This window comes from Oncorhynchus gorbuscha, linkage group LG09 (assembly GCF_021184085.1).
Source record: "Oncorhynchus gorbuscha isolate QuinsamMale2020 ecotype Even-year linkage group LG09, OgorEven_v1.0, whole genome shotgun sequence".
Classification (NCBI taxonomy): Eukaryota; Metazoa; Chordata; class Actinopteri; order Salmoniformes; family Salmonidae; genus Oncorhynchus; species Oncorhynchus gorbuscha.
This window is the reverse complement of record NC_060181.1, coordinates 89,557,876-89,575,823: the sequence shown is the minus strand read 5'-3', so window position 1 is coordinate 89,575,823 and position 17,948 is coordinate 89,557,876. Positions and strand designations below refer to the sequence as shown.

At 46.7% G+C, this 17,948-nt stretch overlaps 1 protein-coding gene across 1 annotated transcript in view; it reads left to right on the top strand.

Moving 5' to 3' along the window:
* The window catches only part of LOC124044244 (tensin-1-like), a 329,213-nt gene that overhangs the window by 233,766 nt on the left and 77,499 nt on the right, over positions 1-17,948 (top strand). Inside the window, 3 exon segments of the mRNA XM_046363851.1 lie at positions 10,782-10,953; positions 11,142-11,315; positions 11,544-11,608. Coding sequence (XP_046219807.1) covers positions 10,782-10,953; positions 11,142-11,315; positions 11,544-11,608 — 411 coding nt within the window.

Sequence of the window (17,948 nt, the reverse complement as noted above, 5' to 3'; positions counted from 1 at the left end):
TCTCTCACTCTCTCGCTCTCTCTTCTCTCTATCGTTCCGTTCCTGCTCCCAGCTGTTCCTATTCCCCTAATCATCATTTAGTCTTCCCACACCTGTTCCCGATCCTTTCCCCTGATTAGAGTCCCTATTTCTTCCTTTGTGTTCCGTTCCTGTCCTGTCGGTTCCTTGTTTAGAATTCACCGTGCTGTGATTGTGTATCGCCCTGTCCTGTCGTGTTTTTGCCTTCATCAGATGCTGCGTGTGAGCAGGTGTCTCTGTCAGCTACGGCCTGCGCCTACCCGAAGCGACCTGCAGTCTGTGGCCGCTTCTCCTGTTATTCCCTCTACAGACTAGAGGATTTCTGTTATTCCCTGTTTGGACATTTCCTGTTAAGGATTCAGGATTTGTCGTTTTCTGTTTGGACTTGAATAAACTCTGTTTCTGTTAAGTCGCTTTTGGGTCCTCTTTCACCTGCATGACAGAAGGAACCGAACAAGGAATGGACCCAGCGACTTCAGACGCTCGTTACACTGCCGTCGAGATCCAAGGAGCCATGCTCGGCAGACACGAGCAGGAATTGTCTGCTGCTCGCCATGCCGTGGAGAACCTGGCCGCTCAGGTTTCCGACCTCTCTGGACAGTTCCAGAGTCTACGTCTCGTGACACCTGTTACTTCCTGGCCTGCCGAGCCTCCAGAACCTAGGGTTAATAACCCACCTTGCTACTCCGGGCAGCCCACTGAGTGCCGCTCCTTTCTCACGCAGTGTGAGATTGTGTTCTCTCTCCAACCCAACACATACTCTAGAGAGAGACCTCGGGTTGCTTACGTCATTTCACTCCTTACTGGCCGGGCTCGAGAATGGGGCACAGCTATCTGGGAGGCAAGGGCTGATTGCTCTAACAAGTTCCAGAACTTTAAAGAGGAGATGATTCGGGTTTTTGACCGTTCAGTTTTTGGTGGGGAGGCTTCTAGGGCCCTGGCTTCCTTATGCCAAGGTGAACGGTCCATAACGGATTATTCTATTGAGTTTCGCACTCTTGCTGCCTCTAGTGAGTGGAACGAGCCGGCGCTGCTCGCTCGTTTTCTGGAGGGACTCCACGCAGTGGTTAAGATGAGATTCTTTCCCGGGAGGTTCCTTCAGATGTGGACTCTTTGATTGCTCTCGCCATCCGCATAGAACGACGGGTAGATCTTCGTCACCGGGCTCGTGGAAGAGAGCTCGCATCAACGGTGTTTCCCTGCTCCGCATCGCAACCATCTCCCTCCTCTGGCTTTGAGACTGAGCCCATGCAGCTGGGAGGGATTCGCATCTCGACTAAGGAGAGGGAACGGAGGATCACCAACCGCCTGTGCCTCTATTGCGGAGTTGCTGGACATTTTGTTAATTCATGTCCAGTAAAAGCCAGAGCTCATCTGTAAGCGGAGGGCTACAGGTGAGCGCAACTACTCAAGTCTCTCCATCAAGATCCTGTACTACTTTGTCGGTCCATCTACGCTGGACCGGTTCGGGTGCTACATGTAGTGCCTTGATAGACTCTGGGGCTGAGGGTTGTTTCATGGACGAAGCATGGGTTCGGAAACATGACATTCCTTTCAGAGAGTTAGAGAGGCCTACGCCCATGTTCGCCTTAGATGGTAGTCATCTTCCCAGTATCAGATTTGAGACACTACCTTTAACCCTCACAGTATCTGGTAACCACAGTGACTATTTCTTTTTTGATTTTCCGTTCACCGTTTACACCTGTTGTTTTGGGTCATCCCTGGCTAGTATGTCATAATCCTTCTATTAATTGGTCTAGTAATTCTATCCTATCCTGGAACGTTTCTTGTCATGTGAAGTGTTTAATGTCTGCCATCCCTCCCGTTTCTTCTGTCCCTACTTCTCAGGAGGAACCTGGCGATTTGACAGGAGTGCCGGAGGAATATCATGATCTGCGCACGGTCTTCAGTCGGTCCCGAGCCAACTCCCTTCCTCCTCACCGGTCGTATGATTGTAGTATTGATCTCCTTCCGGGGACCACTCCTCCTCGAGGTAGACTATACTCTCTGTCGGCTCCCGAACGTAAGGCTCTCGAGGATTATTTGTCTGTGTCTCTTGACGCCGGTACCATAGTGCCTTCTTCCTCTCCGGCCGGGGCGGGGTTCTTTTTGTTAAGAAGAAGGACGGTACTCTGCGCCCCTGCGTGGATTATCGAGGGCTGAATGACATAACGGTTAAGAATCGTTATCCGCTTCCCCTTATGTCATCAGCCTTCGAGATTCTGCAGGGAGCCAGGTGCTTTACTAAGTTGGACCTTCGTAACGCTTACCATCTCGTGCGCATCAGAGAGGGGGACGAGTGGAAAACGGCGTTTAACACTCCGTTAGGGCATTTTGAGTACCGGGTTCTGCCGTTCGGTCTCGCCAATGCGCCAGCTGTTTTTCAGGCATTAGTTAATGATGTTCTGAGAGACATGCTGAACATCTTTGTTTTTGTCTATCTTGACGATATCCTGATTTTTTCTCCGTCACTCGAGATTCATGTTCAGCACGTTCGACGTGTTCTACAGCGCCTTTTAGAGAATTGTCTCTACGTAAAGGCTGAGAAGTGCTCTTTTCATGTCTCCTCCGTTACTTTTCTCGGTTCCGTTATTTCCGCTGAAGGCATTCAGATGGATTCCGCTAAGGTCCAAGCTGTCAGTGATTGGCCCGTTCCAAGGTCACGTGTCGAGTTGCAGCGCTTTTTAGGTTTCGCTAATTTCTATCGGCGTTTCATTCGTAATTTCGGTCAAGTTGCTGCCCCTCTCACAGCTCTTACTTCTGTCAAGACGTGTTTTAAGTGGTCCGGTTCCGCCCAGGGAGCTTTTGATCTTCTAAAAGAACGTTTTACGTCCGCTCCTATCCTCGTTACTCCTGACGTCACTAGACAATTCATTGTCGAGGTTGACGCTTCAGAGGTAGGCGTGGGAGCCATTCTATCCCAGCGCTTCCAGTCTGACGATAAGGTTCATCCTTGCGCTTATTTTTCTCATCGCCTGTCGCCATCTGAGCGCAACTATGATGTGGGTAACCGTGAACTGCTCGCCATCCGCTTAGCCCTAGGCGAATGGCGACAGTGGTTGGAGGGGGCGACCGTTCCTTTTGTCGTTTGGACAGACCATAAGAACCTTGAGTACATCCGTTCTGCCAAACGACTTAATGCCCGTCAAGCTCGTTGGGCGTTGTTTTTCGCTCGTTTCGAGTTTGTGATTTCTTACCGTCCGGGTAGCAAGAACACCAAGCCTGATGCCTTATCCCGTCTGTTTAGTTCTTCTGTGGCTTCTACTGATCCCGAGGGGATTCTTCCTTATGGGCGTGTTGTCGGGTTAACAGTCTGGGGAATTGAAAGACAGGTTAAGCAAGCACTCACGCACACTGCGTCGCCGCGCGCTTGTCCTAGTAACCTCCTTTTCGTTCCTGTTTCCACTCGTCTGGCTGTTCTTCAGTGGGCTCACTCTGCCAAGTTAGCTGGTCATCCCGGTGTTCGAGGCACTCTTGCGTCTATTCGCCAGCGCTTTTGGTGGCCGACTCAGGAGCGTGACACGCGCCGTTTCGTGGCTGCTTGTTCGGACTGCGCGCAGACTAAGTCGGGTAACTCTCCTCCTGCCGGTCGTCTCAGACCGCTCCCCATTCCTTCTCGACCATGGTCTCACATCGCCTTAGACTTCATTACCGGTCTGCCTTTGTCTGCGGGGAAGACTGTGATTCTTACGGTTGTCGATAGGTTCTCTAAGGCGGCACATTTCATTCCCTCGCTAAACTTCCTTCCGCTAAGGAGACGGCACAAATCATTATTGAGAATGTATTCAGAATTCATGGCCTCCCGTTAGACGCCGTTTCAGACAGAGGCCCGCAATTCACGTCACAGTTTTGGAGGGAGTTCTGTCGTTTGATTGGTGCGTCCGTCAGTCTCTCTTCCGGGTTTCATCCCCAGTCTAACGGTCAAGCAGAGAGGGCCAATCAGACGATTGGTCGCATACTACGCAGCCTTTCTTTCAGAAACCCTGCGTCTTGGGCAGAACAGCTCCCCTGGGCAGAATACGCTCACAATTCGCTTCCTTCGTCTGCTACCGGGTTATCTCCGTTTCAGAGTAGTCTGGGTTACCAGCCTCCTCTGTTCTCATCCCAGCTTGCCGAGTCCAGCGTTCCCTCCGCTCAAGCGTTTGTCCAACGTTGTGAGCGCACCTGGAGGAGGGTGAGGTCTGCACTTTGCCGTTACAGGGCACAGACGGTGAGAGCCGCCAATAAACGCAGGATTAAGAGTCCAAGGTATTGTTGCGGCCAGAGAGTGTGGCTTTCCACTCGCAACCTTCCTCTTACGACAGCTTCTCGTAAGTTGACTCCGCGGTTCATTGGTCCGTTCCGTGTCTCCCAGGTCGTCAATCCTGTCGCTGTGCGACTGCTTCTTCCGCGACATCTTCGTCGCGTCCATCCTGTCTTCCATGTCTCCTGTGTTAAGCCCTTTCTTCGCACCCCGTTCGTCTTCCCTCCCCCCTCCCGTCCTTGTCGAGAGCGCACCTATTTACAAGGTACATAAGATCATGGACATGCGTTCTCGGGGACGGGGTCACCAATACTTAGTGGATTGGGAGGGTTACGGTCCTGAGGAGAGGAGTTGGGTTCCGTCTCGGGACGTGCTGGACCGTTCACTCATCGATGATTTCCTCCGTTGCCGCCAGGATTCCTCCTCGAGTGCGCCAGGAGGCGCCGGTGAGTGGGGGGTACTGTCATGTTTGTCATTTATTATCATGTCTTGTCCCTGTGCTCCCCATTCTATTCGTTTCCCTCTGCTGGTCTTATTAGGCTCTTTCCCTCTTTCTATCCCTCTCTCTCCCCCTCCCTCTCTCACTCTCTCGCTCTCTCTTCTCTCTATCGTTCCGTTCCTGCTCCCAGCTGTTCCTATTCCCCTAATCATCATTTAGTCTTCCCACACCTGTTCCCGATCCTTTCCCTGATTAGAGTCCCTATTTCTTCCTTTGTGTTCCGTTCCTGTCCTGTCGGTTCCTTGTTTAGAATTCACCGTGCTGTGATTGTGTATCGCCCTGTCCTGTCGTGTTTTTGCCTTCATCAGATGCTGCGTGTGAGCAGGTGTCTCTGTCAGCTACGGCCTGCGCCTACCCGAAGCGACCTGCAGTCTGTGGCCGCTTCTCCTGTTATTCCCCTCTACAGACTAGAGGATTTCTGTTATTCCCTGTTTGGACATTTCCTGTTAAGGATTCAGGATTTGTCGTTTTCTGTTTGGACTTGAATAAACTCTGTTTCTGTTAAGTCGCTTTTGGGTCCTCTTTCACCTGCATGACAGGATGAGGCATATACTAAGAGAACAGACTGGATGAGGCCTATACTAAGAGAACAGACTGGATGAGGCATATACTAAGAGAAGGAGACTTGGTGAGCCATATACTAAGAGAAGGAGACTTGGTGAGCCATATACTAAGAGAACAGACTGGATGAGGCATATACTAAGAGAACAGACTGGATGAGGCATATACTAAGAGAACAGACTGGATGAGGCATATACTAAGAGAACAGACTGGATGAGGCATATACTAAGAGAACAGACTGGATGAGGCATATACTAAGAGAACAGACTGGATGAGGCATATACTAAGAGAACAGACTGGATGAGGCATATACTAAAAGAACAGACTGGATGAGGCATATACTAAAAGAACAGACTGGATTAGGCATATACTAAGAGAACAGACTGGATGCGGCATATACTAAGAGAACAGACTGGATGAGGCATATACTAAGAGAACAGACTGGATGAGGCATATACTAAGAGAACAGACTGGATGAGGCATATACTAAGAGAACAGACTGGATGAGGCATATACTAAGAGAACAGACTGGATGAGGCATATACTAAGAGAACAGACTGGATGAGGCATATACTAAGAGAACAGACTGGATGAGGCATATACTAAGAGAACAGACTGGATGAGGCATATACTAAGAGAACAGACTGGATGAGGCATATACTAAGAGAACAGACTGGATTAGGCCTATACTAAGAGAACAGACTGGATGAGGCATATACTAAGAGAACAGACTGGATTAGGCCTATACTAAGAGAACAGACTGGATGAGGCATATACTAAGAGAACAGACTGGATGAGGCATATACTAAGAGAACAGACTGGATGAGGCATATACTAAAAGAACAGACTGGATTAGGCATATACTAAGAGAACAGACTGGATGAGGCATATACTAAAAGAACAGACTGGATGAGGCATATACTAAAAGAACAGACTGGATTAGGCATATACTAAGAGAACAGACTGGATGAGGCATATACTAAGAGAACAGACTGGATGAGGCATATACTAAGAGAACAGACTGGATTAGGCATATACTAAGAGAACAGACTGGATGAGGCATATACTAAAAGAACAGACTGGATTAGGCATATACTAAGAGAACAGACTGGATGAGGCATATACTAAAAGAACAGACTGGATTAGGCATATACTAAGAGAACAGACTGGATGAGGCATATACTAAAAGAACAGACTGGATGAGGTATATACTAAAAGAACAGACTGGATTAGGCATATACTAAGAGAACAGACTGGATGAGGCATATACTAAGAGAACAGACTGGATGAGGCATATACTAAGAGAACAGACTGGATGAGGCATATACTAAGAGAACAGACTGGATGAGGCATATACTAAGAGAACAGACTGGATGAGGCATATACTAAGAGAACAGACTGGATTAGGCATATACTAAGAGAACAGACTGGATGAGGCATATACTAAAAGAACAGACTGGATTAGGCATATACTAAGAGAACAGACTGGATGAGGCATATACTAAAAGAACAGACTGGATGAGGTATATACTAAAAGAACAGACTGGATTAGGCATATACTAAGAGAACAGACTGGATGAGGCATATACTAAGAGAACAGACTGGATGAGGCATATACTAAGAGAACAGACTGGATGAGGCATATACTAAGAGAACAGACTGGATGAGGCATATACTAAGAGAACAGACTGGATGAGGCATATACTAAGAGAACAGACTGGATTAGGCCTATACTAAGAGAACAGACTGGATGAGGCATATACTAAGAGAACAGACTGGATTAGGCCTATACTAAGAGAACAGACTGGATGAGGCATATACTAAGAGAACAGACTGGATGAGGCATATACTAAGAGAACAGACTGGATGAGGCATATACTAAGAGAACAGACTGGATGAGGCATATACTAAGAGAACAGACTGGATGAGGCATATACTAAGAGAACAGACTGGATGAGGCATATACTAAGAGAACAGACTGGATGAGGCATATACTAAGAGAACAGACTGGATGAGGCATATACTAAGAGAACAGACTGGATGAGGCATATACTAAGAGAACAGACTGGATGAGGCCTATACTAAAAGAACAGACTGGATTAGGCATATACTAAAAGAACAGACTGGATTAGGCATATACTAAGAGAACAGACTGGATGAGGCATATACTAAGAGAACAGACTGGATGAGGCATATACTAAGAGAAGGAGACTTGGTGAGCCATATACTAAGAGAAGGAGACTTGGTGAGCCATATACTAACAGAAGGAGACCTGGTGAGGCATATACTAAGAGAAGGAAACCTGGTGAGCCATATACTAAGAGAAGGAGACTTGGTGAGGCATATACTAAGAGAAGGAGACCTGGTGAGCCATATACTAAGAGAAGGAGACCTGGTGAGGCATATACTAAGAGAAGGAGACCTGGTGAGCCATATACTAAGAGAAGGAGACCTGGTGAGGCATATACTAAGTGAAGGAGACCTGGTGAGCCATATACTAAGAGAAGGAGACTTGGTGAGGCATATACTAAGAGAAGGAGACCTGGTGAGCCATATACTAAGAGAAGGAGACCTGGTGAGGCATATACTAAGAGAAGGAGACCTGGTGAGGCATATACTAAGAGAAGGAGACCTGGTGAGGCATATACTAAGAGAAGGAGACTTGGTGAGGCATATACTAAGAGAACAGACTGGATGAGCCATATACTAAGAGAAGGAGACCTGGTGAGGCATATACTAAGAGAAGGAGACCTGGTGAGGCATATACTAAGAGAAGGAGACCTGGTGAGCCATATACTAAGAGAAGGAGACTTGGTGAGCCATATACTAAAAGAAGGAGACTTGGTGAGCCATATACTAAGAGAAGGAGACTTGGTGAGGCATATACTAAGAGAAGGAGACCTGGTGAGCCATATACTAAGAGAAGGAGACCTGGTGAGGCATATACTAAGAGAAGGAGACCTGGTGAGGCATATACTAAGAGAAGGAGACTTGGTGAGGCATATACTAAGAGAAGGAGACCTGGTGAGCCATATACTAAGAGAAGGAGACCTGGTGAGCCATATACTAAGAGAAGGAGACCTGGTGAGGCATATACTAAGAGAAGGAGACCTGGTGAGGCATATACTAAGAGAAGGAGACCTGGTGAGGCATATACTAAGAGAAGGAGACCTGGTGAGGCATATACTAAGAGAAGGAGACTTGGTGAGGCATATACTAAGAGAACAGACTGGATGAGCCATATACTAAGAGAAGGAGACCTGGTGAGGCATATACTAAGAGAAGGAGACCTGGTGAGGCATATACTAAGAGAAGGAGACCTGGTGAGCCATATACTAAGAGAAGGAGACTTGGTGAGCCATATACTAAGAGAAGGAGACTTGGTGAGGCATATACTAAGAGAACAGACTGGATGAGCCTTATACTAAGAGAAGGAGACCTGGTGAGGCATATACTAAGAGAAGGAGACTTGATGAGGCATATACTAAGAGAAGGAGACTTGGTGAGCCATATACTAAGAGAAGGAGAGAAAGAAATGAAGGAAGCACGTTGTATTTGTGTTTAGTAGAGAACATTTGGCATATATTGCTTTGTCTAGTCCTTGTGACTAATAACTTTCTCATAGTGCCAGATGTACTGCATGTTTATCACTGTATAACCAGTGTATTGCCCTGTAGAAGACACATGAGCAATATCCTCCAAGTCGGCTCTCCAGAGTTGACACAAGGGAAATATTCCTAGTAGACTCTCTGCCTAAATCATACGCCCTCCCAGTCTGTTTTAGACTCCTGATTCATGTCCAGATTGTGAAAAGTCACGTGGTCGTTCTCTCTCTGCTCTGCCCAGAATATGTTAGATTCCTATCAAGTGACCAAAATGTTTTGTTTAGTCTCCTGAGCTGTACACTCACGGAATGCAACATATGTTCATCCATTGAATCCATCTCTCTCCATTCTCTTTTTGTCTGAGTGGATCCAAACTAAATGTGTAGTGTGTGTTTAATGTACTGACTGGTGTGTGTGTGTGTGTGTGTGTGTGTGTGTGTGTGTGTGTGTGTGTGTGTGTGTGTGTGTGTGTGTGTGTGTGTGTGTGTGTGTGTGTGTGTGTGTGTGTGTGTGTGTGTGTGTGTGTGTGTGTGTGTGTGTGTGTGTGTGTGTGTTTAATGTACTGAACAGCAGCTGGAGTTTGGAAGCTACCGTGACCCCACATTGATTTAGTGATATCCTGTCCTCAATAAATGAGATTCAGCTAAGACTGTGGACAGTATTCAATCAGTTGCAGATAGTGGGTTTTATAGATTATGCTTTTGGAAGGTGCTGGATTCCATCTCATTACATCTGTCCTACCATGATATGGCATGGGGGTCCCTCTGATGTCTGGCTGTCTGTCTGTCTGTCTGTCTGTCTGTCTGTCTGTCTGTCTGTCTCTCTCTCTCTCTCTCTCTCTCTCTCTCTCTCTCTCTCTCTGTCTCTCTCTGTCTCTCTCTCTCTCCATCTCATTACATCTGTCCTACCATGATATGGCATGGGGGTCCCTCTGATGTCTGGCTGTCTGTCTGTCTGTCTGTCTGTCTCTCTCTCTCTCTCTCTCTCTCTCTCTCTCTCTCTCTCTCTCTCTCTCTCTCTCTCTCTCTCTGTCTCTCTCTGTCTCTCTCTCTCTCCATCTCATTACATCTGTCCTACCATGATATGGCATGGGGGTCCCTCTGATGTCTGGCTGTCTGTCTGTCTCTCTCTCTCTCTCTCTCTCGCTCTGTCTCTCTCTCTCTCTCTCTCTCTCTCCATCTCATTACATCTGTCCTACCATGATATGGCATGGGGGTCCCTCTGATGTCTGGCTGTCTGTCTGTCTCTCTCTCTCTCTCTCTCTCTCTGTCTCTCTCTGTCTCTCTCTCTCTCCATCTCATTACATCTGTCCTACCATGATATGGCATGGGGCTCTGATGTCTGTCTGTCTGTCTGTCTCTCTCTCTCTCTCTCTCTCGCTCTGTCTCTCTCTGTCTCTCTCTCTCTCCATCTCATTACATCTGTCCTACCATGATATGGCATGGGGGTCCCTCTGATGTCTGTCTGTCTGTCTGTCTGTCTCTCTCTCTCTCTCTCTCTCTCTCTCTCTCTCTCTTTCTCGCCATCTCAAATTCAAAATATGTTTTATTGGCATGAAAGAGACTCTGATGTTACCAAAGCAATGCAATAAAGTAAGTAAAAGTAGTCTACTGTCTTTAACTTGTGATTCAACTTGTGATGGAATATCTCCCCACTGCCCTCACTCTCACAATTTAATTAATTTAATTTACAAATCTTTATTGCCATGGAAAGTGTAAAAACTTTTCTCCCTCCCTCCCTCCCTCCCTCCCTCCCTCCCTCCCTCCCTCCCTCCCTCCCTCCCTCCCTCCCTCCCTCCCTCCCTCCCTCCCTCCCTCCCTCCCTCCCTCGTTCCCTCCCTCCCTCGTTCCCTCAGGAGTGTGAGTCTGCTTCATGCCCTGGAAGTGAACTATGAGTTGGACCTGGTCTACATCACTGAGAGGATCATCTCAGTCTCCTTCTCCAGCTCTGCGGATGAGAACAGCTACTCTGCAAACCTCCGCGAGGTGGCTTCCATGCTGCGCTCCAAACACCAAGACAACTACCTGGTGAGGGCCACCCCACTGATCTGATCTGAACTGATCTAGGATCAGCTCACACTACCAATTCATAGGCTTTCCTTTTAAGGAGGGAAAACAAAAAAGCTGACTGTAGATCTGTATCATCCTGAAGTTGCTCTGTCATTTTTCTCTCTGTAGAAAAAAATAAAATAAAAAGGAACTCGTTGCTCTTTCAGCTCTTCAACCTCAGCGAGAAACGCTGTGACATGAACCAGCTCAACCCAAAAGTGTTGGACTTTGGCTGGCCGGACCACCACGCGCCTGCCCTGGATAAGATCTGCACTATCTGTAAGGCTATGGACAGTTGGCTGAGTGCAGACAGTCACAATGTGGTAGTGATACACAACAAGGTGAGATACTGTGTGATACTGTACTGTGCTAACTAAAGCCCTCTCAAGCATGTTGAGAAACAATACCGCTGTCCCCTACATACAGTATCAGACCCTTTGTATGGTTTATGCTGTTCAGAGACAGTAGACGGCCGTCCTTTTCCTTTCCCAATAGATATCTTCTGAATGACCAATATGTGAAAGCAATACTTCCTGATTGGTAATCCTTGTTTGATGTTGTCTCTGTAGGGGAACCGAGGGCGAACAGGAGTGGTGGTGGCAGCATACATGCATTACAGCAACATATCAGCCAGGTAAACACATACATGCTCAAACTTAACAGCACAACACACAAGACAGACAGAGAGAGAGGGGGGGGAAGAAGGTAGTGATATAGAGAGGGGAGGGAGAGAGAGAGAGAGAGATAAAGAGAGAGAGAGAGAAAGAGGGGAGTGAGAGAGAGAGAGAGAGAGAGAGAGAGAGAGAGAGAGAGAGAGAGAGAGAGAGAGAGAGAGAGAGAGAGAGAGAGAGAGAGAGAGAGAGAGAGAGGGGAGTGAGAGAGAGAGATGTGGGAGTGAAAGAGAGAGAGATAGAGGAGAAAGAGGGGAGAGAGAGAGAGAGAGAGAGAGAGAGAGAGAGAGAGAGAGAGAGAGAGAGAGAGAGAGAGAGAGAGAGAGAGAGAGAGAGAGAGAGAGAGAGAGAGAGTGAGAGAGAGAGAGAGAGAGAGACAGAGAGAGAGAGAGATAAAGAGGAGTCATGTAAACTTTAGAACCATAGAGAAGAGTAGGTCAGTCAACAAATAAACAGATGATGAAGAGTCACACGATCCATGTTATCCACTGATCATCGCATTGCCCCTCCCTACCCAACACGTGAAAACTGTGTACACTACACAGTGTACCAGTGTTCAGGCTTTTTTTATTATAACAAAGCAGGCCCTAATTAAGTCAATGCAGATAAAGCAAGACAACACTGTGAGTTGGGGCCATTTGATATATTATATTTCAGCCATTGGAAGTATTGGGCCATTGGATGTATTGGGGCCATTGGATATATTGGGGCCTTTGAATGTATTGGGCCATTGGATGTATTGGGGCCTTTGGATGTATCGCAGCCATTGGATGTATTGGGTAATTTAATGTAATGCGTAATTGAATGTATTGGGGCCATTCGATGTATTGCGGCCATTTGATATATTCGGGCCATTTGATATATTGAGGCCATTGGATGTATTGGGCCATTGGATGTATTGGGGCCATTGGATGTATTGAGGCCATTGAATGATTTGGGCCAATGGATGTATTGGGGCCATTGGATGGATTGGGCCATTGGATATATTGGCCCATTGGATGTATTGGGCCATTGGATGTATTGGGCCATTGGATGTATTGGCCCATTGGATGTATTGGGCCATTGGATGTATTGGCCCATTGGATGTATTGGCCCATTGGATGTATTGGGCCATTGGATGTATTGGCCCATTGGATGTATTGGCCCATTGGATGTATTGGCCCATTGGATGTATTGGGCCATTGGATATATTGGCCCATTGGATGTATTGGGCCATTGGATGTATTGGGCCATTGGATGTATTGGCCCATTGGATGTATTGGGCCATTGGATGTATTGGGCCATTGGATGTATTGGGCCATTGGATGTATTGGCCCATTGGATGTATTGGGCCATTGGATATATTGGCCCATTGGATGTATTGGGCCATTGGATGTATTGGGCCATTGGATGTATTGGCCCATTGGATGTATTGGGCCATTGGATGTATTGGGCCATTGGATGTATTGGGCCATTGGATGTATTGGCCCATTGGATGTATTGGGCCATTGGATGTATTGGCCCATTGGATGTATTGGGCCATTGGATGTATTGGCCCATTGGATGTATTGGCCCATTGGATGTATTGGGCCATTGGATGTATTGGGCCATTGGATGTATTGGGCCATTGGATGTATTGGGCCATTGGATGTATTGGGCCATTGGATGTATTGGGCCATTGGATGTATTGGGCCATTGGAAGTGGGCCATTGGATGTATTGGGCCATTGGATGTATTGGGCCATTGGATGTATTGGGCCATTGGATGTATTGGCCCATTGGATGTATTGGGCCATTGGATGTATTGGGCCATTTGATGTATTGGGTCATTGGATGTATTGGCACATTGGATGTATTGGGCCATTGGATGTATTGGGCCATTGGATGTATTGGCCCATTGGATGTATTGGGCCATTTGATGTATTGGGCCATTGGATGTATTGGGCCATTGGATGTATTGGCCCATTGGATGTATTGGGCCATTGGATGTATTGGGCCATTGGATGTATTGGCCCATTGGAAGTATTGGGCCATTGGATGTATTGGGCCATTGGAAGTATTGGCCCATTGGAAGTATTGGGCCATTGGATGTATTGGGCCATTGGATGTATTGGGCCATTGGAAGTATTGGGCCATTGGATGTATTGGGCCATTGGAAGTATTGGGCCATTGAAGTATTGGGCCATTGGATGTATTGGGCCATTGGATGTATTGGGCCATTGGAAGTATTGGGCCATTGGATGTATTGGGCCATTGGATGTATTGGGCCATTGGATGTATTGGGCCATTGGATGTATTGGGCCATTGGATGTATTGGCCCATTGGATGTATTGGCCCATTGGATGTATTGGGCCATTGGATGTATTGGGCCATTGGATGTATTGGGCCATTGGATGTATTGGCCCATTGGATGTATTGGGCCATTGGATGTATTGGGCCATTGGATGTATTGGCCCATTGGAAGTATTGGGCCATTGGATGTATTGGGCCATTGGATGTATTGGGCCATTGGAAGTATTGGGCCATTGGATGTATTGGGCCATTGGAAGTATTGGGCCATTGGATGTATTGGGCCATTGGAAGTATTGGGCCATTGGATGTATTGGCCCATTGGATGTATTGGGCCATTGGATGTATTGGGCCATTGGATGTATTGGGCCATTGGATGTATTGGCCCATTGGATTATTGGGCCATTGGATGTATTGGGCCATTGGATGTATTGGCCCATTGGATGTATTGGCCCATTGGATGTATTGGCCCATTGGAAGTATTGGGCCATTGGATGTATTGGGCCATTGGAAGTATTGGCCCATTGGAAGTATTGGGCCATTGGATGTATTGGGCCATTGGATGTATTGGGCCATTGGAAGTATTGGGCCATTGGATGTATTGGGCCATTGGAAGTATTGGGCCATTGGATGTATTGGGCCATTGGATGTATTGGCCCATTGGATGTATTGGGCCATTGGATGTATTGGGCCATTGGATGTATTGGGCCATTGGATGTATTGGCCCATTGGATGTATTGGGCCATTGGATGTATTGGGCCATTGGATGTATTGGCCCATTGGAAGTATTGGGCCATTGGATGTATTGGGCCATTGGATGTATTGGGCCATTGGATGTATTGGGCCATTGGATGTATTGGGCCATTGGAAGTATTGGGCCATTGGATGTATTGGGCCATTGGAAGTATTGGGCCATTGGATGTATTGGGCCATTGGATGTATTGGCCCATTGGATGTATTGGGCCATTGGATGTATTGGGCCATTGGATGTATTATTGGATGTATTGGCCCATTGGATGTATTGGGCCATTGGATGTATTGGGCCATTGGATGTATTGGCCCATTGGAAGTATTGGGCCATTGGATGTATTGGGCCATTGGATGTATTGGGCCATTGGATGTATTGGGCCATTGGATGTATTGGGCCATTGGAAGTATTGGGCCATTGGATGTATTGGGCCATTGGAAGTATTGGGCCATTGGATGTATTGGGCCATTGGATGTATTGGCCCATTGGATATATTGGGCCATTGGAAGTTTTGGGGGTCACAGTCTCTTGACACTAGCATCACTTTTTTAACAGTTAAAATGGAGTCCTTTGAAGAGGTCTATAGAAATGAGTGAGCGCTACGCCCACATAAAATAATACTTTTAGTATACTGTAGTCTAAATACTGTAGTATTTCTATATTCATATACATATATTTATAATTTGCTGACTTTACTGTAGTATACTATCGAATTCACTGGGGAGGCAGGAAGCCTGACAGTTAAGAGCGCTGGGCCAGTAACCGAAAGGTTGCTGGTTCGAATCACTGAGCCGACTAGGTGAAAGATCTGTCAATGTGCCCTTGAGTAGGGCATTTAACCCGAATTGCTCCTGTAAGTCGCTCTGGATAAGAGCATCTGCTAAATGACTAAACATTTATAAATGTATACTATAGTATTCACTGTAGTGTTTTGGCAGACATGACTGTAGTATAGTGTAGTATTCACTGTGGTGTTGTGCAGGCATGACTATTGTACACTGAACAAAAATATAATCGCAACAATTTAAAAGATTTTACTCAGTTACAGTCCATATAAGGAAATCAGTCAATAGAAAAAAATAATTAGGCCCGAATCTATGGATTTCACCTCATTGGGAATACAGATATGCATCTATTGGTCACAGATACCTTTGAAAAAAGGTAGGGGTGTGGATCAGGGGTGTGGTATCTGGTGTGAGGCACGGCCTCATGAGGCATGACAGATATCCTTAACAGAGAGTTGATCAGGCTGTTGATTGTGGCCTTGGGAACGTTGTCCCACTCCTATTCAATGGCTGTACGGAGTTGCTATATATTGGCGGGAACTGGAACACCCTATCGTACATGTTGATCCAGAGCAACCCAAACATGCTCAATGGGTAACATGTCTGGTGAGTATGTAGGCCATGGAAGAACTGTGACATTTTCAGCTTCCAGGAATTGTGTACAGATCCTTGCAACATGGGGCCGTGTATTATCACGCTGAAACATTATTATTATTACTATTTTATTTCACCTTTATTTAACCAGGTAGGCCAGTTGAGAACAAGTTCGTGCTACGGGTGGGTGCTGCTATGGTGACCAGTGAGATATACCTGCTGGAGTGCGTGCTATGGGTGGGTGCTGCTATGGTGACCAGTTAGCTGAGATAAGGCAGGGCTTTACCAAGAAAATACTCATAGATGACCTGGAGCCAGTGGGTTTGGCGACAAATATGAAGCAAGGGCCAGCCAACGAGAGCATACAGGTCTCAGTGGTGGGAGGTACAGTATATGGGGCTTTGGTGACAAAATGGATGGCACTGTGATAGACTGCATCCAATTTGCTGAGTAGAGTGTTGGAGGCTATTTTGTAAATGACATCGAGGATTAGTAGGATAGTCAGTTTTACGAGGGTATGTTTGGCAGCATGAGTGAAGGATTCTTTGTTGTGAAATAGGAAGCCGATTCTAGATTTAATTTTGGATTGCAGATGCTTAATGTGAGTATGGAAGGAGAGTTTACAGTCTAACCAGACACCAAGGTATGTGTAGTTGTCCACGTATTTATATTAAGTCAGAACCGTCCAGAGTAGACGGGTGGGCAGGTGCGGGCAGTGATCAGTTGAAGAGCATGCATTTAGTTTTACTTGCATTTAAGAGCAGTTGTAGGCCACAGAAGGAGAGTTGTATGTCATTGAAGCTCGTCTGGAGGTTTTTTTAACACATTGTCCAAAGAAGGGCCAGAAGTATACATAATGGTGTCGTCTGCATAGAGGTGGATCAGAGAATCACCAGCAGCAAGAGCGACATCATTGATGTACACAGAGAAAAGAGTTGGCCGGAGAATTGAACCCTGTGGCACCCCCATAGAGACTGCCAGAGGTCCGGACAACAGGCCATCCAATTTGACAGACTGAACTCTTTCTGAGAAGTAGTTGGTGAACCAAGCGAGGCAATCATTTGAGAAACCAAGGCTATAGAGTCTGTCGATGAGAATGCAGTGATTGACAGAGTCGAAAGCCTTAGTCAGGTCGATGAATACAGGTGCGCAGTACTGTCTTTTATCGATGGCGGTTATGATATCATTTAGGACCTTGAGTGTGGCTGAGGTGCACCGATGACCAACTCGGAAGCCAGATTTGTTATGCAGGTGAATGAGGACCCAAAAGCGACTTAGCGAAAACAGAGTCTTTATTCCAGTAAATGGCAAAAGTAATAATCCAGGAAAAAATCAAGAAGAAAACAAAACAGGAAAAAACTTAAATCCACTCGTAGTAACGAGGACAGACTGGAGACTCGACCATTGACTGCAGGTTGCTTCGGGAAGGCACCGACCGTAGCAGACTAAGACACCTGCTCACACGCAGCATCTGAAGGAGACAAGACACGACAGGGCGAGACAAGGACACAGCACAGCGAACATCATACAAGGATCCGACAAGGACAGAAGCGGAAAACAAGGGGAGAAATAGGGACTCTAATCAGAGGGCAAAATAGGGGACAGGTGTGAAAAGACTAAATGAGTGAGTTAGGAGAATGAGGAACAGCTGGGAGCAGGAACGGAACGATAGAGAGAAGAGAGAGAGGGAGGGGGAGAGAGAGGGATAGAAAAAGGGAACGAACCTAATAAGACCAGCAGGGGGAAACGAACAGAAGGGAAAGCACAAGGACAAGACAATATATGACAAAACATGACAAGATTGCAGAGCGGAGAAGGTACGGTGAGATTCGAAAGACCTTAGAAGGGCAGGGTAGAATAGATATAGGTCTGGAACAGTTTTGGTCCAGAGTGTCTCCCCCTTTAAAGA